This window comes from Carcharhinus amblyrhynchos, chromosome 25 (genome assembly GCF_965287045.1).
Source record: "Carcharhinus amblyrhynchos chromosome 25, sCarAmb.v2.hapA, whole genome shotgun sequence".
NCBI classification, from domain to species: domain Eukaryota; kingdom Metazoa; phylum Chordata; class Chondrichthyes; order Carcharhiniformes; family Carcharhinidae; genus Carcharhinus; species Carcharhinus amblyrhynchos.
Window position 1 is genome coordinate 10,803,184 of NC_137348.1, and position 27,156 is coordinate 10,830,339.

Below are 27,156 nucleotides of genomic sequence, written 5' to 3' on the forward strand. Positions count from 1 at the left end.
TATCTTTATTATCTAGAGATCTATCAATCTCTATCCTGACTATATTCAATGAATGAGTCTCCAAAGCCCGCTGCGATACAGGTTCCAAAGATTCCCCATCCACTGGTGAAAGAAATTGATCTTTATCTCAGTTCTAAATGGCCTACATCTTATTTTGAGACTGCACCTTGAAAGTAGGGTTATTTCCATGGAACTGTTCCTTCCTCATGAATGGGAACTGGGTGTGTGCATCAGCGTCGGTGCCACACTTATCCGTCAGCTGGTACTGGGAGATGTATGAATACAGCTGGAGTTGCAGTGGGGAACCAATACAAATATAATGGGTGGCACGGTGGTTAGCACTGCTGCCATGCACTGCCAGGGATCCTGGTTCAACTCCAAACTCAGGTAACTCTGTGTGTGGAGTTTGCACATTCTCCCTATGTCTGCGCGGGTTTCCCCCAGATCTCCGGTTTCCTCCCACAGTCAAAAGATGTGTAGGTTAGGTGGATTGGGCATGCTAAATTGACCCGAGTGTCAAAGAGATTGGTTGGGTAAATACATGGGATGATGGGGTAGGGCCTGGGAGGGTGTGGGGAATTGTTGTCGGTGTGGATTCAATGGACCGAATGGCCTCTTTCTGCATTGTAGGGATTCTATGATTCCATGGCTGTCATATGACCAATCTGAATTCAATTTTATTCTCTGTTGTGCTGTGTGCAGTTTTGGTATACACATTTTTAGAAAGCGTGTACTTGCACTGGAGGTGGCACTGCAGAGGTTCATGAAATTGGTCCCTGGGCCGAGGAATTGTCCTACAATGAGAGGCTGAGCAAACTGGGTCTATATTCTTTGATGTTTAGAAGAATGCGAGTTGACCTCACTGAAATGTACAAGATTCTGAAGGGACGTTAATAGCATCATAGAATCTTTACAGTGCAGAAGGAGGCCTTTAGGTGGATGTTGATTTGATTTATGGTCACGTATTAATATACAGTAAAAAATATCCTTTCTTGCATGCCAAATAGAGAAAACATATCGATCAAAGAGTACATGGGGAGAAGGAAAGGAGAGGGTGCAGAATGTAGTCTTACAGTCATAGCTACGGTGCAGAGAAAGATCAGCTAAATATAAGGTAGGTCCATTCAAAAGTCTGACAGCAGCAGGGAAGAAGCTGTTCTTGAGTCAGTTAGTACATGTCCTCAGATTTTTATATCTTTTGCCTGATGGAAGAAGGCGGAAGAGAGAATGTACAGGGTGCATGGAGTCCTTAATTATGCTGGCTGCTTTTCCAAGGCAGCAGGAAGCGTAGACAGAGTCAATGGATGGTTTGCGTGATGGATCGGGCTACATTCATGTCCCTCTGTAGTTTCACGCAGTCTTCGACAGAGCAGGAGCCATGCCGAGCTGTGATACATCTGGAAAGGACGGCTTTCCATGGTTGAGATTGTTTCAGCTGGTCAGAGAATCTAAAACACGGAGTGTGGAGGAATGGAGGGGAGGGGGGCACATTATCAGAATCAAGGGCTGAGATGAGGAGGAATTTCTTCACTCAGTAGGGCTATGAATCTTTGGAATTCTGTATCCCAGAGAATTGTGGATTCTCCATGGTTGACTATATTTAAGGCTGAGTTTTGGAATGCCAAGAATTAAAGGATGTGGGGAACAGGGAAGGAAGTGGGTTGAAGTCCAACCTCAGCAATGACTGACAGATCAGCCTCGATGGGCTGTGTGGTCTACTCCTCCTCCTATTTCTTGAGCTTGCCAGTTGACGTTTCCAGGTTAAGGGTTGTTGCGGTCAGTTAGGAAAGAGACCGGCTCCCAGACACCGCTGATGGTACATGAGTGCAGTCCAAGACAAACACCTTCCCTATTGTGAGAAAGAATTTGACCTCTGTACTTTCCTCTTATTTGAGGAAAGATGTAGGGGCATTGGAGGCAGTTCAGAGGAGGTTCACTAGATTGATTCTCGAGATGAGGGGTTTGTCATATGAAGAGAGATTTAACAGTTTGGACTGATACTCTCTGGAATTTAGAAGAATGAGGGGAGATTGAGATATGCAAGATGATAAAAGGTGTGGATAAAGTGGAAGTGGAGTGAATGCTTCCTCTTGTGGGGCATTCTAGGATGAGAGGTCATAGTCTTAGGATAAGGGGAAGCAAATTTAAAACAGAACTTAGAGAAACTTCTCCCAAAGGGTTGTGAATCTATGGAAATCGCTGCCCCAAACTGCGATGGATGCTGAGACAACGGATATATTTAAGGAGGAGTTAGACAGATTTTTAATTGGTAATGAGTTGAAAGGTTATGGGGAGAAGGCAGAAAAATGGGGATAAGGAGCATATCAGCCATGATCGAATGGCAGAGCAGACTCAATGGGCCAAATGGCCTAATTCTGCTCCTACAGCTTATGAACTTATGATAAAAGTAAAAGTTTATTTATTAGGCATATTAACATTGAAATGAAGTTACTGCGAGATTCTCCTAGTCACCACAGTTCAGGTACACTGAGGGAGAATTTAGCATGGCCAATGCACCTAACCAGCATGTCTTTCAGACTGAGAGAGAAGACTGGAGCACCCAGAGGAAACCCACGCAGACACGGGGAGAACATGCAGACTCCACAGTGATCCAAGGCCAGAATTGAACCCGGGTCTCCGGTGCTGTGAAGAGTAGTGCTAACCACTGTGCCACCGTACCACTCAACATAGCCACAATCAACATCTCACTGCATCAGGTGCATTCAGCCAAGCCATGCTGCTCCACTGTCACTGTCTATTATTATTAAGAGTGAGATTATAATGGGACCCAGCTCACCGTAAACTCTTAAGGAATATTGCATTTCTGTGCTGCCAGCCACATTGGTTGCCACACAGCGATACTGCCCTCCATCAGACAGCTGAACATGGTCTATCTTCAGAGTCCGTCCACTCTCCAACACACTGCTCCCAGCCACACGCGGGATCAGCCGCGATCCCTTGAACCAAGTCAACACTAGATGACACAGTGACAAAGACTGGTTAGTGACAGAAAAGATAATCTCACTGGAGGCCCATGTATGTTCATTCTCTAAAAGTACGCTACGGAAATGCAATTGGAACTTATTATTGTAGAAGAAGGGAAGTAGCTGCTGGAACTCAGGATAGAGAGAATATTGGCAATAGCCAGCAATGGGTAATTTCATTGGAAAATTAAGGTTCATAATCACAAATGACACCAGGGACAGGAAAAAATGGACTGGGTTTATCATTAAAAGACATAACTTAGAATTCCAAACAACATAACAGCTACATCAAATATCTACAAAGACCTCAAGCTCAATTATTTTATCAATGATGTGGAGATGCTGGCTTTGGACTAGCGTAAACACAGTTTGTACCTATATGTCCCCTGTTTATGAATCCAACCCTTCACTCACCTGATGAAGGAGCAATGCTCCGAAAGCTGTGCTACTAAATAAACCTATTGCGCTGGTGTTGTGAGATTTCTTACTGTTACTTTGTCAAGGTTCAGCTATTGAATGGTGATGGCCTAGTGACATTATCACTAGACTGTTAATCCAGAAACTCAGCTAATTTTCTGCAATCCCAGGTTCTAATCCGGCTACGGCCGATGGTGGAATTTGAATTCAATAAAGAATATCTGGAATTAAGAATTTACTGATGACCACGAAACCATTGTCGGAAAAAACCATCTGGTTCACTAATGTCCTTTAGGAAAGGAAATCTGCCATCCTTACCTGGTCTGGCCTACATGTGGCTCCAGAGCCACAGCAATGTGGTTGACTCTCAACTGCCCTCTAAGGACAACTAGGGATGGGCAATAAATGGTGGCCAGCCAGAGACACTCATATCCCATGAATGAATTTTTTAAAAATTTACAATGACAGTTACTTGCCTCATGCCAACAATGCACAGGAGGCAAGATGGTGCACCAAACAGATTTCACTTTAATGGATGATATGTCACACTTACCAGGGGGTGGAGTTCCAGAGGCAAGACACTCAAAGGATGCTGGGAAGTTCACTGTTGCAGTTTTGTTAGTAGCTACAGAATTATCCATAACAGGAGGCTCTGAAACCAACAAACCGGATAGGATTTATGTAATTTAACAGATAAACTCCCACTGACACATAGGGCAGGATTTTCCACCCGTACCTACGGGCGGTGGTGGTGGTCGAGGTGGTGGGGGGGTGTTCGTCATCGGCAGGATTGGACAATCTTGGCCAATGATGCAGCAGAGCAAAATGGGCAGATGAGTGACGGGTGGGGTATAATACAGAGGAATAGGTGCAGATGTTTTTGGAAAAAGGGATTGGGACAAGAATAGCGGCCTGGATGTTATGGCCACCCTCCAGGCAAACACCCCACCCAGGTAAGAGCAGAGGATCTCACTCCACGTCAAAGGCTGCTCTCAACATTCAATATCTGCGGGGCAGCCATGTTTCAGAAGGGGAAAGCCAGACTGATCTTTCAGTCGTCACCACCACCGCCGCCACCGCCACCACCACCACTACCTACACACAGAATCCAGCTTAGTTAGCAAAGCATCTGTGATTCTCTGCTTCACAGACATAGAATCCCTACATTGCAGAAGGAGGCCATTTGGCCCATCGAGTCTGCACCAACCACAATCCCACCCAGGCCCTACCCCCTATATTGATTATGGAAGTGAGTGAGTTATGCTGAACCTTGATTAAACTCTAGATAGGTCACAACTGGAGTACCACGTCTTGTCATGGCCGCCACACTTTAGGATGGATATGAGGGTCTTTGAGGGAGTGTGGACGAGATTTACCTGAATGGTTCCAGGGATGAGGAATTTTTAACTGTAAGGTTAGACTGGAGATGCTGTAAGTGATCTCCTTGGAGCAAAAGGAGACAAAAGGGAAATCTGTACAAAATGATGACAGATTTAGATAAGGTCGACAAAGAAAATCTGTTCCCATGACTGACTGGACAAGGAAAGGGAAACACAGATATAGATTTTTGGGATAGAGATGCAAGGTGTTGTGAAGAAGAATTTTGATACACAGCGACTGGTGGTGAACTGGAACTCAGTTCCTACGTGGGAGAAGCAGTGTCAATGAATAATAATAATAGGGTGGCATGGTGGTTAGCACTGCTGCTTCACAGCGCCAGGGACCTGAGTTCGATTCCCAGCTCGGGTCTCTGCCTGTGTGGAGTTTGCACATTCTCTCCATGTCTGCGTGGGTTTCCTCCAGGTGCTCCGGTTTCCTCCCACAGTCTGAAAAATGTGCTGGTTGGGTGGATTGGCCGTACTAAATTGCCCCTTAGAATCCAAAGATATGTAGGTTAGATGGATTAGCCATGGTAAATGTGTGGGTTTACAGGGATAGGATGGTGAATTGGGCCTGAATAAGGTGCCCTGTGAGACAGTCAATGCAGATTTGATGGGCTGAATGGCCTCTTCTGCGCTATACAGATTCTATTATCTTTGTAGCCCTGCAAGCTTATTTTCCTTGAGTGTCAGTTCCATTTCCTTTTGAAATAGAATCATAGAATCCACAGTGCAGAAGGAGGCCATTTGGCCCATCAAGTCTGCACCGAATACAATCCCACCCAGGCTGTACTCCTGTAACCTACATATCCACCTTGCCAATCCCCTGACACTAAGGGCAATTTAGCACAGCCAATCAACTTAACCCGCACATTTTTGGACAATGGGAGGAAAACCATGCAGACACGGGGAGAATCTGCAAATTCTACACAGACTGTGACCCAAGCTGGGAATCGAACCTGAACCCCTGGCGCAGTGAGGCAGCAGTGCTAACTACTATGCCACTGTTCCCCCCCATCACCTCAAGAAGAAAGAAGAGTACAGCACAGGGATAGGCCCTTCAGCCCACCAAGTTCTGGAGACTGGGATGAAGGATTGCGAGTTGCATGAACAGCAGAACTCAGGGTGTTAAAATGGTAGCTCCGCTATGTTCCGTGGGCGTGTCCACTTGCTGGATGGAAGGCAAAGAAAAGGAATAGCACTAAATTTCAGCTTTTCCTTACCATTTACAGCCAGGTAACCAAAAACTGACAGGAAATTTGGTGATGGCCACTGGTTGTCCTCGTGTCACATGTGTCTTTCTAATATGATTCAGAATGATACAATATAGATCTTATACTCTCAGAACTCAGTGTGTTTTATTCCCGGGATTGTAGTAGAGTGGTAATATTACAGGAGAAGTAATCCAGAGGCCCAGGCCAACTCCCCTATAACAGAAATTCAAATCCCATCATGGGGGGGGATTTAAATTTGATTAATTAATAAATGCTGAATAAAATGTTAGCCTGGGTAATAATCATTAAAGGACTGTGCCAGATTGTTGTAAAAACCCATCAGGTCCACCCACCAGAGAACGAAAACTATCTTTACTCAGTCTAACCTACATGTGACTCCAGACTCACAGCAATGTGGTTGACTCATAACTGCCCCCTGAAATGGTCATACAAGCAACTCCCTTATATCAAACTACTACAGAAGAGTCAAATTCCCTCTCTAACAGCACTGCGACACGGTGGTACAGTGGTTAGCACTGCTGCTTTACAATGCCAGGGAGCTGGGTTCGATTCCCAGCTTGGGTCACTCTCTGTGCGGAGTTTGCACATTCTCCCCATGTCTGCTTGGGTTTCCTCTGGATGCTCTGGTTTCCTCCCACAGTCCAAAGATGCGTGGATTAAGTGGATTGTCCCTTAGTGTCAGGGGTTCTAGCTAGGGTAAATGAATGAGATAATGGGGATAGGGCATGGGTGTGATTGCAGTCGGTGCAGACTCAATTGGCCGAATGGCCTTCTTCTGCACTGTAGGATTCAATGACAGGTCAAGAAGATGGCTCATCACAAGCCTCTCATAAGCAAATAGGGATGGTCAATTTTAATAACTCCACGGAGGCAAAGGTCCCGTCACCAAGTTACTTTATTTACGCCATACATCTGTACTCAGCCAGCTCTTCAGTCACTCCCTGCTGAATGCAGGCTGGGAGTCTGACACACCTGCTTTCAATAGGGAGCATGAAGCTCCCGGATCTAATCATAAATTAGAACTCATGAGGTATCTCTTTTCAATACCAACCATTAAACTAACCCAAATTAACCTTGGGACAAATTAAAAGGAGCAGCTCCCCAAAAGGAGGGAGAACAGCCAGGACAAAAAACCAAAGTTGACAGGAAACTTAGAATATCAAATCAAAATGTGATTGTCAGTGTCTATAATAAACCCCCGTCCCTGCGGTGCCCAGTGGGCACGGAAGACGACAACTGCACCCGTGAACACTGCATGCTCCCTCTCCAGGGACACCTGACCGTGAATGTAGCCGTGGTAGAGGGACAGACAGTCAGGATGGACAACCCCGTCGATCGCCCGCTGCCTTGACCTATTGATGGTGCCCCATGCCATGTCCAGGAACAGGTTCACGAGGAGGTCACCATCCCAGCCCACCCCTCTCCGCACCAGGTGCCCTTAGACCAGGAGTGTGGGACTGAAGTGCAAACAAAACATCACTAAAAGATTTTTGAGGAAAACAAAAAGGGAGCGCAACCTAAGACACGAAACATAGACAAGGTCCAAGGACTCCACAAGACCACAGAAGGGGCAGGTTGGGAGCCGATGAACTGAAAAAACCTTCGGCTGTATGGCACCACTGTGTGCAGCACCCTCCACCCCAGGTCCACTGGGAACAAGGTCCGCAAAGATGTATCCGGGCGATAGGCGAGGATGCGGTAGTGGAAGATGCGCAGCAGCTGCCCAAACAGCAAACACCTCTGTGCGGTGGAAAAAGGCATGATGTGGGTATGCCGGCGTTGGACTGGCGTAAACACAGTAAAAAGTCTGACAACACCAGGTTTTAGTCCAACCTATTTATTTGATAATATACTCGCAAGCTTTCGAGGGGTTACCCTCTTCGTCAGGTGAATGGAGAGTTCTGGCCTCAGACAGAGCATATAAAGCACAGACAGTTTAGAGATTACTGATTAAAATGCGAATCCTTACACCTAACCTGCTGTTCAAGACCTGAAGTGGCTGATAATGTGAGTGGTAGGAGCACTGATCACAGTTTAAAGAGATGTGTATTGTCTCCAGACAGTACAGTAAGTGAGGTTTTGCAAACCCAGGCAAGTCACGGGGGTTACAGATAGTGCGACATGAACCCAAGATCCCTGTTGAGACCGTCCTCATGTGTGCGGAACTTGGCTATCAGTCTCTGCTCAGCGACTCTGCGCTGTCGTGTGTTGTGAAGGCCGCCTTGGAGAATGCTTACCCGAAGGTCAGAGGCTGAATGCCCGTGACCACTGAAGTGTTCGCCAACAGGAAGGGAACAGTCTTGCCTGGTGACTGTCGAGCGATGTTCATTCATCCGTTGTCGTAGCGGTGGAAAAAGGCACAGAGGAGGCTCATCAGGTAGTTCATACACTAGCAAGCCAACCTCATTAGCCTGGCTGAAGTCATCACACCAATGAATCACAAATCCCTACATTGCAGAAGGAGGCCATTCAGCCCATCAAGTCTGCACTGACTCTCTGACAGAGCATCCTACCCAGGTCTGCTCTCTGCCCTATCCCTGTAACCCCATGCATTTACCCCACTAATCGTCCTAACCTACATAATGTCAGCCTTGCTGTCAATGCTCACACGTCAAGAGCAAAGAGGAAAACTATCGGCTTTCTTGTGAAATTGATGGTTGTTTCTGCGGACTGCGCTGAGGTGATGTTGCTAAAATGGAGAGAGTGAGTGAGGGAGATTGGTTCATTAGAATCCTAGACATTGGAAGAGGATTAGTTAATTAGAATCATATGTCAATGAAAGGGAATGAATCCTTTGGAATTTTACTCCTGGGCGAGATTAATTAAAAGAACGCTAAAGCCACAGGAATGCACCTCATTTAACCCCGGTTCTCCACCTTGTATGTTGCTTTGTGACTTATTCTCCCGACTTTGAGGCAGTGCCACTTACCATACACAGTCACTTCGACATCTTGCTGGGATTCACCGGCCACATTGGTAGCTACACAGGAGTAGATACCCCCATCTTCCAGAGTCACTCTGCCAATCTGTGAAGCCAAGCAGAAGTTGAGTAATTGGGGAACAAACAAAATCAAAGACATTCTGAAAGACCATTTAACTCTCTTTTATTAAAAGATGTGGGTATCGCTGGCTGGGCCAGCATTTATTGGCCCTGAATAAGGCATTTCAGAGGGCATTTAAGTGTGAACCACAAGCTTTCGATCTGGAGTACACAGAACAAAGAAAATTACAGGCCCATCGGCCCTCCAAGCCTGCACTGACCATGCTGCCCGACTCAGCTAAAACCCCCTACCCTTCCGGGGACCATATCCCTCCGTTCCCATCCTATTCATGTGCTTGTCCAGACGCTCCTTAAAAGTCAGTATTGTACCTGCTTCCACTACCACCCCTGGCAGCAAGTTCCAGGTACACACCACCCTCTGTGTAAAAAACTTGGAGTCACAGGTAAAAATGGCTGATAACCTTCCTTACAGGACATCGGTGAACCAGATGGTTCAGGTGATAACCAATAATGGCTTTATTTTGACTGAATTCAAATTTCACCGATGGCCGTGGTGGGATTCGAACCCAGTTCCCCAGAGAATCACCCTAGGTCCACTGGATCAGTAGTGCAGAGACAATACCACTCGGCTACAGCCCCCCTATTACTTCAGTGACCACCTGTGAGTGTAACTGAGTAAATATGCTACTGAAAAAGGCATACAATCTTCTTAAAATTCATATTTTAGAAGATTGAAAGATTGCATTTCTGAGAATTGTGTTTGTCGAATTGTAGAATGGTTACAGGACAGGAGGAGGCTATTCAGCCCCTTGTGTCCATATCAGCTTAGCGGCTAGTCAGATACTCCCACCACCCCACCATCTCCCCCAGAGTCCTGCAAGTCTTATCTCTGTGGTAATTATCCAAATCCCCTTGGTAAACCATAATTAATCAACTCCTGGGTCTAGATTGACACTGGTTAAACACAGCATGGAGAGCTGCCAATGGCACTAACTGGTTAACACGCCACAAGCTCTGATAACGATCATTCGCTGCACAACATCAACATGAACCGTGTCGCCACCCTCTGGCCGGATGACTTTTCTGAGAGGGAGATATGTCAGCTCTTTGCTGCTGCCACCGACTTCAACCCAGCATTCCACCCTCCCCACCCACCTTCCACGCTGCACCACCCCCCCCTTCAAAAGATATACCGGGGGCCCATGGCCGATCGCAAGCACCCCCTGCGCAGAAATATTACCCCAATCCCCCACCCTCCCCCCCACCACTGATCACATGCAGAGTGGCAGCAGGGCCCCTCTTCCTAACCGCCCCCTTCAGGCCCCGCCCTTATAGGCAGTGCTTCTTCAGGCACTGCCCCTTCAGGCCCCGCCCTTGTAGGCAGTGCTTCTTCAAGAGCCACCCCTTCAGGCCCCGCCCTTGTAGGCAGTGCTTCTTCAGGAGTTGCCCCTTCAGGCCCCGCCCTTGTAGGCAGTGCTTCTTCAGGCACTGCCCCTTCAGGCCCCGCCCTTGTAGGCAGTGCTTCTTCAGGAGTTGCACCTTCAGGCCCCGCCCTTGTGCACTGCCCCTTCAGGCCCTGCCCTTGTAGGCAGTGCTTCTTCAGGAGTTGCCCCTTCAGGCCCCGCCCTTGTAGGCAGTGCTTCTTCAGGCACTGCCCCTTCAGGTCCTGCCCTTGTAGGCAGTGCTTCTTCAGGAGCCGCCCCTTCAGGTCCTGCCCTTGTAGGCAGTGCTTCTTCAGGCACTGCCCCTTCAGGCCCTGCCCTTATAGGCAGTGCTTCTTCAGGAGCTGCCCCTTAGGCCCCACCCATTCTGAGTGAATTGCTAAGCCAGCGTCAGGGGGACTGGAGGAAATGAACATTTGGGTGTTTTGTTGAAGGAAATCAACTCAGTCACTGAACGGATCTAAACCGTGTTGTGAACTGCATAGGACCTGAGGAAAATTGATAATAATCAGCCAAATAGCAGATCTTGTTCCATAGTGAGTGGTATTTATTTCTGTAAAGGGAAGAAATTGTCAGGAATGTGTTGAAAAGTGGGACTGACTGCCCTCTCCTTACAGAGCTGGTTAGGCATAAAAACATAGAAGATATGAGCGGGAGGAGGACATTCGGCCCTTTGAGCCTGCTCTACCATTCATTACAATCATAGCTTATCGTCCAACTCAATAACCTAATCCTGCTTTCTCCCCATAACCTTTGATCCCATTCGCCCCAAGTGATATATCCAGCCGCCTCTTGAATACATTCAATGTTTTGGCATCAATTAGTTCCTGTGGTAATGAATTCCACAGGCTCACCACTCTTTGGGTGAAGAAATGTCTCCTCATCTCCGTCCTAAATGGTTTACCCTGAATCCTCAGACTGTGACCCCTGGTTCTGGACCCCCCCCACCATCAGGAACATCCTCCCTGCAATGTCCTGTCTAGTCTGTCTAGTCCTGTTAGAATTTTATAAGTCTCTATGGGATCCATCCTCTCATTCATCTGAATTCCAGCGAAAACAATCCTAACCTCGTCAATCTCTCCTCATACATGATGGGCTGAATGGGCCTTTTCAGTGCAGTAAGATTCTGTGATCCGTCTGGAATCTCGATTTAAAGCGACATGGAACAGCAATGACTTTAATTACCTTAAACCTCCCAGTTCTTCCAGTTAGCGGGTATCCATCCTTCAGCCATGTGATTAATGGTGGGGGAATTCCAGTCACAGTACACTCCAAGATCACAGGATTCCCAGCCACAACGGACAACCTCTCAACTCCCACAATCCTCACTGCTGGAGGGACTAGTCACAACAAAAAAATATATAAAATGCAGTCAATACTTCAGTGATTTACGAAGGGGCGGCATGATGGCACAGTGGTTAGCACTGCTGCATCACAGCACAAGGGACCCGGGTTCAATTCCAGCCTCATGTGACTGTCTGTGTGGAGTTTGCACATTCTCCCCATGTCTATGTGCGTTTCCTCCAGGTGCTCTGGTTTCCTCCCACACTCCAATGGGAGGTTAGGTGGATTGGCCGTGCTAAAATTGCCCCTTAGTTCCGAAAATGTGCAGCTCAGGTGGATTGGTCATGGTAAGTTGACCCTTAATGTCCAAAGATGTGCAGGTTAGCCATGCTAAATGCACAAGGATAGGACAGAGGGGAGGGCCTGGCCTGGCCTCCCAATCTGCAACAACTCCAGAGAGTTGGTGCAGATTTGATGGGCTGAAATCTGCCCATTGGCAGATTGGCAGAATTGTAGGGATTCTCTGGTTCTCAGAATCTCACACAGGGACACTGGAGAAGGTGATTGGGAGTTATGGGCTAATGGGTGAGCCAATGTGTTTCAGTCCTTTGGGCCTTTCTTCTTTTTACCTCTTCATAATTCTCACTCTTATGTATCTTGTGAACAGGTATAAATGCTGCTTTCATCACAGAGTTGTGAAACTGAATGATGTGAGACTGTTTAATCAAAGTCTTTTAAAGTAATTCCAAAGCACAATACATTACTGTGCATTCTGGAATATTACTCCACTAACAGAAGGAACCAGTTTTGATCATAACATTCCGTGACAATACAGTACTTTAAGAAATGTATTTGAGCCATGTTCTTGTGCAGGATTTGTTGTAGCAGTTCTACACACTTGGTGCTGTCCTGTCTACTAGCATCCTGTACTGTTGCTGCAACAGCATAATGTTTCTAATGGCAAGAATGTTGGTTTTAATCTGAACTAATGCTGTTTTCCCCTGGTATTTTGCAGAGGAGGATTTCACTGTGATGACTGGAGGATACAGTTATGTGACAGGGAAGCTGGGCTTACACAGAATATTCAAGCTTAGATGCTGCTTTTGGAGTTGAGGGAGACAGCAGTGTCTCTATTTTCCCCTCTCTGAAATTGGAGACTGGAATCTGCCAGGGGATAAGTTTCTTTCTTGGAGATTCTACCTGTGTGAGAGTTGCTGAGTTGTGTGTGTGAGAGTTCCATCTGGAAGCTGCAGAGGGAGAGATATCCTGTTCTGTCTCGGGGGTCTGAAGACTGGGAGCTGCCGGAGGATAGGTTTGCATCTCCAAGGTTTTAAGGATATATCCTTCTCTGAAAATTGCAGTCCAGACTTCTATTCAGGAGCATTAAAAAGCTGAGCACATTTGTTTTTGTACTAATTCTGAAGAATTCTGTTTGTCTACGGGATGTTGTTTTACATTGGAACAACAGAGATAGCTAGCTGTTAGGAGTTAAATTGTCATGTTTAAGTCTTATAATTGGTAAAAGTTATGCTAATGTTTTTCATTTTATTCTGTGTTCTTAAATAAATTTTGTCTAATAAAAGCTTCCTGGTGGATCACTTGAATCATACCTGGAGTGAAACACATTGGCTTACCCATAAGCCCATAAAAGATATGGCATAATTAGGCCATTCGGCCCACTGAATCTGCTCCACCATTCAATCATGGCTGATATTTTTCTCATCTCCATTCTCTTGCCTTTTCCCCATAATCCCTGATCTCCTTATTAATCAAGAACTTATCTGCCTCTGTCTTAAAAACACTCAATGACCTGGCCTCCACAGCCTTCTGCGGCAAAGAGTTCCACAGATTCACCACTCTCTGGCTGAAGACGTTCCTCCTCATCTCTGTTCTAAAGGATTATCCCTTTAGCCTGAGGTTGTGCCCTCTGGTTCTAGTTTTTCCTACTAGTGGAAACATCCTCTCCACGTCCACTCTGTCCAGGCCTCGCAGTGTCCTGTAATTTTCAATAAGATTCCCCCCTCATCCTTCCAAACTTTGAGTACAGACCCAGAGTCCTCAACTATTCCTCATACATGCCATATTCAAACGGAAAACTTAGGGTCTAGGCTAACTTCATAAAACACCTTGGCGTTTCCAGCCTGCGTCTTAACTTGCAAAACATTAAAATCCCGGCAATGAAATTGTCAATAAGTTGCCGTGGCTTTGAAAGGGAAGTACCATGAACCGTGACATCGAATTCTCCTCTCCTTTCCCCTGCTTCATTCATAGCCATGCAGATGTAACGGCCGACATCCACCAATTTCAAACGGGGAATAATAAGTTTGCTCCGGTCAGCTGACACTTGGGCACCGTTCAGCTCAGTGAGTGGAATACCGTTCCTCAGCCACCTAAAGGGAAGGAGATAGGGAATGAGGCTTGGTTAGGTTAGAATGGAACGCAGTTCAATACTCAGAAAAATATGAATTTGATTTGAAACTTGTCTGAGGCCGGCCAGTTCATACATTAGGATTGGCAGTGACACGTAGTCACGTGAATTGGTAAACAATGTCGCATATATGTTGGGGCAGCACGGTGGTTAGCACTGCTGCCTCACAGCACCAGGGACATGGGTTCAATTCCCAGCTTGAATCACTGCCTGTGTGGAGTTTGCACATTCTCCCCATATCTGTATGGGTTTCCTCTGGATTCCCCCCACTGTCTGAAAGACATGCTGGTTAGGTGCAATGACTTGAACAGGCACCGGAATGTGGAAACTAGGGAAATTTCACAGTAACTTCATTACATTGTTAATGTAAGCCTTACTTGTGATTAATAAATAATAAGTAAGTACACTATTATTGTAGTATACACTAGTCCATAGATGTGCGGGTTAGGTGGATTGGCCATGTTAAATTGCCTCTTAGTATCAGAGGGACTAGCTAAGGTAAATGCATGGGATTGTGAGAATAGGGACTGGGTGGGATTGTGGTCGGTGCAGAGTCGATGGGCCAAATGATCTCCTTCTGCATTGTAGGATTCTACTATATTAAACAGTTAGTTGTATATTAATTGTGTTCAATTGTATGCAGGTGGTGGATGTGAACTAGGGATTCACTTCTGACCCTATAATTAGATGCAGAGATGCTGGCGTTGGACTGGGGTAAACACAGTAAGAAGTCTCACAACACCAGGTTAAAGTCCAACCTGTTTATTTGATAGTAATCCCACAAACTTTTGGAAACCCCTTCGTCAGGTGTGTCAACTTCTTACCCTATAGATAGACACAGACTGAAACCGTGGTTAGGAGGTGTGTACCTGTAATGTGTAAATCTGCAAATTAATGCTTATTAAAGTATTAAACTTATTCATATTAGATTAAATTACTTAAACTTATTAAAGATAGCCTCCAGTTCTATCCTTCATCTTCTGGTTTCCCAAAGAGTAACATAATTATATCGATAATGACGTTATACACACATGGTATAAACAATGATACACTGACAGCAGATTTAGAGAATGGAACATCACATCTGAAACCAATGTGACTCACATGTGAGTCATTCCCCAAATGTGTTTATCTGTATGCATGGCTGCTCATAGAGGAACGGGGTCAACTTCTGACTCAGAGGAAAAGGACACAAAGGGCAGGACACGAACCATGCAAAGGTCCGTTGACCAAGGGTGGGATTTTCCAGTCTTGGCAAAAGCACAGCCAGAAAATCCTGCCCATAATGTTTTTCATATATTTTAGACAATGGACCATAAACTGAATGATGGTCTTGCCAACGTAAAGGGAGTTGCACGTTGATCTCACAAACAGTATTCCAATGTGCACGAGATATACACTATTTCCAATACTCCTCTGAGGTGTTGGGATGTGAATACTGGCTGCTACATTGCTTCACACAGTTGCACTGAATCTGATTTATTGCACTGTAACTGTGGGAGGTGATAAGGTGAGATGGAACAACCTATCACCAGGTATATATCAAAACTGTACTAGCCTGTCCAAAGTTGTGCAGGTTAGGTGGACTGGCCATGCTAAATCACCCCTTAGTGTCCCAAGATGTATAGATTAGGGGAATTAGTGGGGTAAATACATGAGGTTATGGGGATAGGACCTGGATAAGATGCTCTGTCGGAGAGTCGGTGTAGACTTGATAGGCCGAATGGCCTCCTCCTGCACTGTAAGGATTTTATGATGCCAGAGAAACTAATCTAAACATGCACCACATGGTTCCAGTCAACCAACATCTTATAAATAGCCAAAAGAGAAAACGCTGGAAAATCTCAGCAACTCTGGTCGCATCTATAACATTTCAAGTGCAGATGACCCTTTGTCAAAGCTAAAAGGCATGGGGAGTGGGAGATATTTATACGTATATCATTAACATTATTTATTTAATGCATTTATTGCCCAAACCTAATTGCCTTTGAGAAGATGGCCAACCGCTGCAGTCCATGTGGGTGAGGGAATGAAAGATGAGTCATAGCCACAGAAAGCAGGGGGAAAGACTGCTAATGGCAGCCCGAAGAGAGAATAGAAATGAATGACCAAACAGCAGAGAGACTGAAATCAGAGAGTAAACTGTGACAGATGATGATGTGTCGGGGGGGGGGGGGGGGGGGGGGGGGGGGGGGAGAAGAGAGGTAAAATTGATAAAAATGCGGAGAGGGGAAGCAATGGGGGACAAGGAGGAGATAAAATAGGGGGAAAAAGTTGGGTGGAAAAGAAAAAAATGAAGAAAGATAATAAAGAAATAAAAGGGAGAGGACAGTTAAAAATGAAATGAAAACAAAGGGGTGGAGGTGGTGTAATTCAGTTGACAAATAAACTAGAATGGAAACTCACGTTATCTTTGGAGGTGGGTGACCGGTTACTTGACATGTCAGTTCCAGGGGACTGTCAACAGTCACAGTCACATGAGAAGATCCTCCAATCAGCAGCTGTGGAGGCACTGTCGGTGCAAATAACAGCCATTCATAAACAATCCCTCCAAATCTGACCAGTTCTCTTGTATTGTGCGTCACAATCAGTCACCTTGTCATCGGATTGTGCAAACCAAATGCCTTAAGCCGGTGTTGAGGTGTACATAACAGTAGCTCGGGCTGAGATGATCTCCAGTCCTTCAGTCTCCCCTGTGGGGAAGGGAGTGAGCTGAACACCCCAGGAGTAAAACTGGGAACTCACCAAATATGGAAACCTTCCTCCCAAAATTAATGAGAGTAGTCCCTTTATCAGAACCACATGATCATATTACATGGAGCAGCAGGTTCAAGGGGCCAAATAGCCTACTTAGCATTCTACTATTATGTGCGTAGCATAGTACAGAAATAGGTCATTCAGCCCAAACAGTCCATATACCATCTACGCTCCACTGGAGCCTCCTCCCAACCTGCCTGATCTAACTCAATATAACCCACGATACAACCCCCTCATTTCCTCAAATCCTACCTCCATGCATCTGGATATTTCCTTTAGTCTATCAAGGGATGTCGCTGGCAAGGCCTGCATTTATTGCCCAAACCTAATTGCCCTTGAGAAAGTAGCAGGAGCTACCTTGTTGAACTGCTGCCCTCCATGTAGTGAAGGTACTCTGACAGGGAGGGAGTCCCAGGATTTTGACCCAGCGACACTGAAGGAACGGTGATACAGTTCCAAGTCAGGATGGTGTGTGACTCAGAGGGGAACTTCAGAAAGTGGTGTTCCCATGCATCTGCTGCCCTTGGCCTGCTAAGTTAAAACTACGTCCCAGAGCAGAGAGGACAGAGTGCAAATCCACTGCATCAACTGGTCTCTGAAGAGTACTGATCCTTCCCTTGTGACTGTGAAGACAACACCAGAGGTTTTCCTACCTAGGATGTCCACAGTGTATTGAAGGTGCTGTTCCCCTGCAGTACTGGTAGCCACACAGATATAGGTTCCAGCGTCACTCTCTCCTACATTCTCAATCCGAAGGGTTTTTCCCTCAGCCACAAACTGTATTCTGTCACTGCTTGTCAATGGGACGCCATCTTTGAGCCAAGACAGGACAGGAGGTGGGTAACCGCTCGCGGAACATCGCAACGTCAAGGAGTGTCCAACTGTTGCTTTTGTCTTCACTGGGTGTCCGGAGCTACCCTCGATACTGGGCGGAACTAAAGAGGGCAAAAAGAGAGGAAACATTAACACTCGACTGGAACTGCTGCTTCAGCGTCAGTGAAAGCAGACAAAATTCAACAAGAGGTGACAGTAACATTACCGTGGGACAATGACCCTTGTGCATTGCTTGGGTGTCGGCTTGTATCCACAAGGCTCTGTGTTCATAGAAACATTGAAAATAGGAGCAGAAGGCCATTCGGCCCTTTGAGTCTGCTCCACCATTCATTATGTTCATGGCTGATTATCCAACTCAATAACCTGATCCAGCCTTCCCCCACCCCCGTATTCTTTGATCCCTTTTGCCCCAAATGTGGAGTTTGTACATTCTCCCTATGTCTGCCTCCAGGTGCTCCAGTTTCCTCCCACAGACCGAAAGACATGTGGATTAGGTTGATTGACCATGCTAAATTCTCCCTTAGTGTCCAGAAGATTAACAGGGTAAATAAGTGGGGTTACAGGGATAGGGTCTGGATGGGATTGTTGTTGGTGACTGGGCCGAATGGCTTCCTTCTGCACTGTAGGGATTTGATGACTGAAAGCTGGATTCTGCATACTGTATTCCAGTTGAATGACTCTCTACACCGGAAGCCTCACAAAGCTTGCTCTACAATGACTCTAAGGACGTGGAGGCTTTGGAGAGAGTGCAGAGGAGGTTTACCAGGATGTTGCCTGGTATGGATGGTCTTAGCTATGAGGAGAGATTGGGTAGACTGGGGTTGTTCTCCCGGGAAAGACGGAGAATGAGGGGAGACCTAATAGAGGTGTACAAAATTATGAAGGGTATAGTTAGGGTGAACAGTGGGAAGCTTTTTCCCACGTCAGAGGTGACGATCATGAGGGGTCACAGGCTCAAGGTGAGAGGGGTGAGGTATAACTCAGATATCAGAGGGACATTTTTTACACAGAGGGTGGTGGGGGCCTGGAGTGTGCTGCCAAGTAGGGTGGTGGAGGCAGACACGCTGGGATCGTTTAAGACTTACCTGGATAGTCACATGAGCAGACTAGGAATGGAGGGATACAAACGAATGGTCCAGTAGGACCAATGAGTGGCACAGGCTTGGAGGGCCGAAGGGCCTGTTTCCTGTGCTGTACTGTTCTTTGTGACACCACCAGAACCCTGTAGCAGCCCAGTGAGGGGAGCAGCTTACCATAAACGTGCACCTTGTATGACTTTTCCATTGTCCCTGCAACGTTCCTTGCACGGCAGGTGTACTGGCCAGCATCAGACGCCCGTGCCTTGTTCACCTGAAGAAACTGTCCTCTCTCAACGTATGTCATTTTCGGGCTGGATACGATTGGACGCCCATCCTTCAGCCACGTGATTCCCGGGACAGGAATTCCGTGCACGTCACACTGTAGGCTGGTGTGGCTGTTCAACTGGATGCTCACCTCTCTGGTATCATTGGCTCCACGGATTGTGGGAGGGACTAGATAAAGAGAAAGAACAACTTGCTTTTAGACCAAAAGCAGAAAATGCTGGAGAACCTCAGCAAATCTGACAGTACGTGTGGGGAGAGAATAAAGCCAATATTTCATGTCTGGTTGACCCTTCATCAGAGCTGCCATTTGTAAAGTAGCTATTGCGGCTTCAGGGTGTCCAGTAGCCAATGACGTGCTCTTGAACTGCACTCACTGTTGTAAGTTAGGTATCCAATCTTACTGTTTTCATAGAATCCCTACAGTGCAGAAGGAGGCCATTCAGCCTATCAAGTCTGCACTGACCACAATCCCACCCAGGCCCTATCCCCATAACCCCATGCATTTACCCTAGCTAGTCTAGCTAGTCCCCCTGACACTAAGGGGCAATTTAGCATGGCCATCGCATATATTTGGGAGGAAACCCTCGCAGACACAAGGAGAACATGTAGATTCCGCACAGACAGTGACCCAAGCTGGGTATTGAACTCGGGTCCCTCGCACTGTGAGGCAGCAGTGCTAACCACCAGCAGTGGCCGGAATGTTACAGCCATTCACTCCAGCAGGATTTTCCCATCCCAATGCAGTGAACAGAGATTTGGCTGGCTGCCAAATTCTCCAACTTCGCTGCATCAGGAGCATGGCACGAACGCTGGTAAGATCGCACCCAGGATCTGTTCTAAGAACATTCCACATTTGTCATATTTTTCTGAAAACATTCAGGCGCTAAGTTTTAATATTGCTGCGTTATGGATACAGTCAATCTCCAGTCACAATATTTCAGAATTCACAGAGTTTGATTCTCAAATAAAGATGCAGCCCACTGGATTCTCGCTATCATCTTTTGTACAAGCATCAAAGTAATGCCACCATTGTGTATTGTAATAATAATGTCACTTTGCTGTACTTAAATAGGAAGAACTTTTCATGCTAGCTTGTAAATCCATTTCCAATTCTCTTCCCGTACCTAGTGACAGACTTTCATCTGTTTCCATAGCTAATTATTCCTGGAACAGGTCACTAGTCTATCACCAGGGGCTTAGAGCTTGAGGGGCACCACTCCACATCAAGTGTGGCTGACCAGGAGTCTCACCCGCTCACCACTGGCACATTTGGAAGGATTTTGCAGGTTGACACTCAACCTGTTTGCCCGCATTAAGAACCCACCTTCCGTGGCCGTCAGATCCTGGGATGGGACTTGAACCCAGAGCTTCTGGCTCAGAGGCAAGGGACACTAACCCACTACGCCACAAGATCTCCTAGGTATTAGGCAGATACAGAAAATTCTATTTACAAGAAAAAGGATTGATCCAGAGGAATCCAATAGATCCAATGGCAATACTGAGTAACACAGGCAACAGGCTTGAGCTTGAAACCTATTCACTGAGACTTGCTTCTTCTTGTTGAAGACTCTCAGGAGAATGTTCCAGGTCATAGTTTGAGGATAAGGGGTAAACCTTCTAGGACTGAGGTGAGGAGAAATTTCTTCACCCAGAGAGTGGTCAATGTGTGGAACTCACTATCAGAGAAAGTAGTTGAGGCCAAAACGTTGTGTGATTTCAAGAAGAAATTAGATATAGCTCTTGGAGCTAAAGGGATCAAGGGATATTGGAGGGAAGGAGGGGGGATCAGGATATTGAATTTGATGATCAGCCACGATCATAATGAATGATGGAACAGGCTTGAAGGGCTGAATGGCCTACTCCTGCTTCTAGTTTCTATGAGTATCCCTCTTGTTCAGGAATTAGTTAAGTCAGAAATAAAGTTTGGTGCTCAAAGCAGTTTAAACCAAACATTAATCTACAGAAATTGCCAGATGATAACATGGGTATAAATAATTCCTCCAGTTGCCGAAACAGCTGATTGGAAGGAGTCAGTAATGTGTCATCTCTCAAAGTGTGAGGGCTGGTTTCAAATGTCCGACTGGAACAAGAAGGAATTCTCTCAACATCAATCACCCCATAACTGTGAACCCAATTCAACAATGTAGGTCATTGTATCACTCACTCTTGAAAACAGCTGTTTTATCATAGAATCCTACAGTGCAGAAGGAGGCCATTCGGCCCATCGAGTCTGCACCACTACAGTCCTATCCAGGCCCTATCCCCATAACCCCATGCATTTACCCTAGCTAGTCCCCCTGGTACCAAGGGGCAACTTAGCATGGCCAATCCACCTAAATTGCACATCTTTGGAGTGTGGGAGGAAACCGAAGAACCCTGAGGAAACCCACTCAGACAAGGGGGGAACGTGCAAACTCCACGCAGACAGTCACCCGAGTTCGGAATTGAACCTGGATCCTTGGCACTTGAGGCAGCAGTGCTAACCACTGTGCCACCGTTCTGAAGATTCTGCCATTTATCAAATTATGTAAGAAACAGAAGTGATTTTAAACTTCCGCAGCTTGATTATATCTTTGTTCGTTTCAAAGTTTTGCCTGCATCTTATGTGACTGTATCCTCCCTGCTTCTGTCTAGAAACACAAGTGATGCTTAGCTTTAACTTGCACACATTATCCTGTGAGTTGTGATGGGTTTTGCCTGTTGAAGTAGAATCTTGTGAGAGTTCCACACAATCTCCAGAGGTAGTTATCACAATTAAAAATGGTCTTTAAGCCAGGCAGGCTGTTCCCACTCACAGCGTGTTCCAGTTTATTGGAAACTCGGTGTGCTTAAGGAAATTATATTAATTCCTAAGCGCCAAAGTGTTGGGAGTTAGCACGAAATGTAACAGATGTCATTTTGGCATTTCTCGGAGCAGCGAGGTGGAATATTGTTACATTCACTGTCATAGAAATCACCAGAATGTATGAACAGGAATATAGGAGGAGGTCATTTAGTTTTAGTTCTGTCGTTCAATGGTTTCATGGCCGTTCCATAAGCTAACGCCACAGACCACCTTTGCCCCAAATCCGGCACGGTGGCACAATGGTTAGCACTGCTGCCTCACAGCGCCAGGGATTCGGATTCAATTCCCAGCTTGGATAACTGTCTGTGCGGAGTCTGCACGTTCTCCCCGTGTCTGCGTGGGCTTCCTCCGGGTGCTCTGGTTTCCTCCCACAGTCCAAAAGACGTGCTGGTTAGGTGCATTGGCTGTGCTCAATTCTCCCTCATTGTACCTGAACAGACGCCGGAGTGTGGTGACTAGGGATTTTCACAGTAACTTCATTGCAGTGTTAATGTAAGCCTACTTGTGACAATAATATAAAAAAGTTTAACATTGATCTTTAAAATCCCTTTTGGTTGACAAAAATTTACCTCAGTTTTAATCTAGCATCAACTGCCACTTGCGGAAGAGTGTTCCAAACTTTGCGTCTAGAAATGTTTCCTAATTGCAATCCTGAAAGATTTGGTTTTACACTCCACTGGTTGGGTTTCTAGAACTAGGGCCCCTCATCTAAAAATTATGGCTAGATTTTCAGATTACGCTCGACAATCAACACCATTCATGATTGAATAGTTTGTGAATAGATTGCGAGCACTTGGGCAGTGGGCAATTGTCAAAGTGTACCCCAGCTCCACAGGGACAAGGTTTATGGGAGCAGCAAGCGGCAATATTGAAGGTAGGTTCAAATCCAACACCGTTCTCTGCCAGTCGGAAGGTGACAAGTCTAGTCCATGTTCAGGATGAACGTTGTCCAGATGGGCTGTGGATGTGTCAATTCTCCCTCATTGTACCCAAACAGGCGCTGGAGTGTGGCGACTAGGGATTTTCACAGTAAAGCGGAAAGGTCGAGTGCTTATCACATGAGACAGCGTAAGACCCTGAGAGGCAGAGCAAGTGCAGCAGCTCCCACGGGGAGCAGGGGAGCAGGGGATCATCTCTGAGCACTGACAGCATGGTCAGATTTTTAAACAGCTCTGTCATTGGCTATGTTTCAATCCCTAAACACTGGACTGATGTTCACTGTAAAATAATCATTAGCCCAACGCTTTGAGCCCGGCAGTGAGTTCAGCAAAAGATATTGGTCAGAATTCTCTGCCTGTGAGTTTCCTGCCGGGATTCTCCAGTCCCACTGGCAGCGCACGCCTGCCCGCGGGTTTCTTGTTGGCATGGGGTGACATCAACGGGAATTCCCATTGACACTGGCAGGACCGGAGAATCCGGCCACTGACAAACAACACGCCAGTTCCCGTCGGTAAGAAACATTAGGCTGGGAGGCCAGAGAATTTTGCCCATTCTGTTTGCACATTCTCCCCATGGCTGCATGGGTTTCCTTTGGGTGTTCCGGTTTCTTCCCACTGTACAAAGGTGTGCAGGTTAGGTGGATCGGCCATGCTAAATTACCCCTCAGAGTCCAAAGATGTGTAGGTTAGATGGATTAGCCATGGTAAATGTGTGGAGTTGCAGGGTGGATAGGGCCTCTGTCAGAGAGTCGGTGTAGATGGGCTGAATGGCCTCCTTCTGTACTGTAGGGATTCTGTAGTATTCCAAATGGGGCCCTAACCCTCAACCCACCTGGATGCGATATCCACACAGCCTATTGGATGGTATTACAGAGCAGTGACCTTGGCTGATGCTTACACTCTTTTATTCCATGAATATTACGGCCAATTATAATGCCTCAAATATATCCCCACCTGGAATTACCTCAGAACAGATTGGACCTTTCTAGAAGCTGGTGGGCCAACAGTGGGATTAGAATTTAAAACCAAATAGAATCTGGTTGACTGATGGCGGGGGATGGGGTGGGGTTTGCAGCCACGGAGCTGCTGTCTCTCCCTCCTCCTATCCCCAGATAGGATGTAGGCTGGAGCTTTCAACTCAGCAAGGGTGGAATGGATATAATGGCTGTTTGATTTGTTATTACCCGGTGGCACAGTGGTTAGTGCTGCTGCCTCACAGCCCCAGGGAGCCAGGTTTGATTCCAGCCTCGGGTCACTGTCTGTGTGGAGTCTGCAAATTCTCCCCATGTCTGCTTGGGTTTCCTCTGTCAGTCCAAAGATGTGCAGGTTAGATGGATTGGCCATGCTAAATTGCCCCTAGTATCCCAAGATGTGTAGGTTGAGGGTTTGGCAGTGTAAATACTTGAGGTTACAGTGTTAGTGCCTGGGTCAGATGTTCTGTTGGATAGTCGGAGCAGATTTGATAAGCCAAATGGCCCCTTTCTATGTTGTAGGGATTCTATGATTCGTGTCCCTGTCCAAGTGGAACATTTTACCACATTTCCCAAGTTTTCAAGCAGGATAATGTCATTGGGAGTTGTGCCATCGCTGAGAGAAGAGGAGCGAGAAAAGAATTCAAAGGGAGAATTAGACCCGGTGGGCCTGAGTTTCTCTGAACCAACAGTTACAAGTGGTCCTGGATTAGGCTGTGCACCTACTCTCTCAGTCACACAGGTGAGAATGGGGCAGCTGCCATAAACGAGGTTGACGTTATCCTGTAAATGATGCCGAATAGCAATGACCAAAAGCGAGTCTTTCATTTGGCAGTCTGGCCGCAAGCCCCCACCCTGGCCCACTCAACAGAAACAGACAAGTTTCAACCTTGTCAAAGAATGGGGTCCCAGTCCAACTCCAGCCCACACAAAGCTGCCTCCTGTCCAATGACTCAGTAATGTGAAATGAGCCGCTGCTTTCTCCAGTAAGTCCCCAGTGGACATGAAGTCACAACTCCAGCCTCCACACTGAACACTCAGACAAGTCACAGTGCCAGATACATGAGAGGCACTGGAATTGTGTGCGGTGCGCTATAAAGTTTGCAGCCTTCTCTGATTCCTCCTTTATTCCTGTTCCCTCGTTATAAGCCTTCCCTCGATAGCCACAAATGTCAAAGTGTATTGAGTGTATTAGTTTCAAAAGTTCTTCCCTGCTGCCATCAGACTTTTGAATGGACCTACCTCACACTAAGTTGATCTTTCTCTACACCCTGGCTATGACTGTAATACTATATTCTACACCCTCTCCTTTCTTTCTCTATGAACAGTATGCTTTGTCTGTATAGCACGCAAGAAACAATACCTTTCACTATATACCAATATATGTGACAATAATAAATCAAATCAAATCAAATCAGTTTCTCTGTGTAGTCTCAGTACACTGGTCCAAGCTTTTGTTCTGGCTGTGTTTAACATTCTTAGTTGTCTTAGGATGGTGATGCTGGATACAAGGGGAAGACTTACTACCATCTTTCTTGGGTAATTAGAAATGGGTACATATAATCCTGATGTGAGGGCTGGTGTTGTACTGGGGTAAGCACAGTAAGAAGTCTCACAACATCAGGTTAAAAACCTGTTAAACTTGAACCTGGTGTTGTGAGACTTCTTACTGTACATACAATCCTGCCAGTTACACCCAACTTGCGTCAGATCAGTCATTAATAAAATCATTGCTTGCCAACTTTGGCACCATCTGATTTTTGATGCTTAGAAGGATAAATAGATCCAGGGAAAGTAAATGACCCAAAAAATTGAATCAGAGTAGAAAGGTGTTTCACTCCATACCGTAAACATTCACTTTGAAGTGTTTGCTCTGGTGTCCAGCTGGGTTGAGGGCCGCACATTGATAGAGACCCTGATCGATAAGGCGAGCTGCCTGAATCCGAAATGTCTGTCCCTCTTCTGTCAACTCCACATGTTGGCTACCCAGAGACAGGGGTCTAGTAACCAAACATAAAACACAATGGAACGGTTAAACGGATAACTACACACACGGTGCACAGTCTCTCCCTACACATAGACTCATTACAGTAACAGACCGAGCTCTCAGTAAATCATACTCCAGACAGCCTTTACAACACATTATCCATCCTTACACATGACTTCACAATTGCCTATACTAATCTAAAAACTAACACACATACAGAAACAGGCTCTTTATCTCTATTTAAGCTACGCTATTCCCTATAATATATCCATGTACGTTCCTTATGATAAGACAAGGTGGGCGATACATTAAATTTGTTTACCTTTATTCATGTGGGCTTCGCTGGCAAAGCCAGCATTCATTGCCCATCCCTAACTGCCCTTGAACTGAATGGCTCGTTGGGCCATTTCAGCAGGTAATTAAGAGTCACCACTTCGTTGTGGACCTAGAGTCCCATGTAGGCCAGGCCGGGTAAGGACAGCAGATTTCCTTCCCTAAAGGGACATTAGTGAAGTAGATGGGTTTTTATAACAATCGTTGATAGTTGTCATGGTCACAGCTACAGAGACTAGTTTAATATTCCAGATTTATTGTTGTTGAGTTTAAATTCCATCAACCGCCATTGTGGGATTTGAACCCATGTCCCCAGAGCATTAGGTTGAGGTTCGGGATTTCTCGTCCAATGACATTGCCACTGAACCACCAATTGCCCGATATGGAATATGGAGTACAGTATAGTCAAAGTGCAGCCTTCCCTACGTTCTCTGGAGGGGAAGCGGTGGCATAATGGCATTGTAACTAGACTAGTAATACAGAGACCTGGGGTAATGTTCTGGGGACCCGCCTTTGAATCCCACCACGGCAGATGGTGAAATTTGAATTCACGAAAAATCTGGAATTAAAAGTTTAACAATGACCATGAATCAATTGTAAAACCCATTTGCTTCACTAATGTCCCTTTAGGGAAGGAAATCTGTCGTCTTTACCTGGCCTGGTCTACATGCGACTCCAGAGCCACAGCAATGTGGTTGACTCTTAAAAAAACAGCAAACTGCTCAGTTCAAGGGCAATTAGGAGTGGGCAGCGATACTCACATCAAACAAATGAATTAAAAAATGAACAGGATTTCTTTAAGAAACAATATTTTCTAGCATGTACAGGGTTCACTATTCTCTGTGGTACATGTATGAAGGTGTGCTTTCTCTATCAGGCTGATGGTTTTCAAAATGTGGCCCACAGAACCAAGACCAAAGCGGGGAACAGATCAGAATCCTCATCCTAATCACTCGC

The 27,156-nt window shown here is 46.1% G+C and overlaps 1 protein-coding gene across 1 annotated transcript in view; it reads right to left on the bottom strand.

Annotated features, from left to right (window-relative positions):
* LOC145358107 (hemicentin-1-like) overlaps positions 1 to 27,156 on the bottom strand; it is a 359,590-nt gene that overhangs the window by 158,480 nt on the left and 173,954 nt on the right. Inside the window, exons 30-35 of the mRNA XM_080211781.1 lie at positions 25,725 to 25,879; positions 19,015 to 19,293; positions 17,581 to 17,862; positions 16,606 to 16,682; positions 8,945 to 9,041; positions 2,798 to 2,974 (exon numbers count right to left, since the gene is read on the bottom strand). Of these exons, the coding sequence (XP_080067907.1) occupies positions 2,798 to 2,974; positions 8,945 to 9,041; positions 16,606 to 16,682; positions 17,581 to 17,862; positions 19,015 to 19,293; positions 25,725 to 25,879 (1,067 nt within the window). The remainder of the gene's footprint in view (positions 1 to 2,797; positions 2,975 to 8,944; positions 9,042 to 16,605; positions 16,683 to 17,580; positions 17,863 to 19,014; positions 19,294 to 25,724; positions 25,880 to 27,156) is intronic.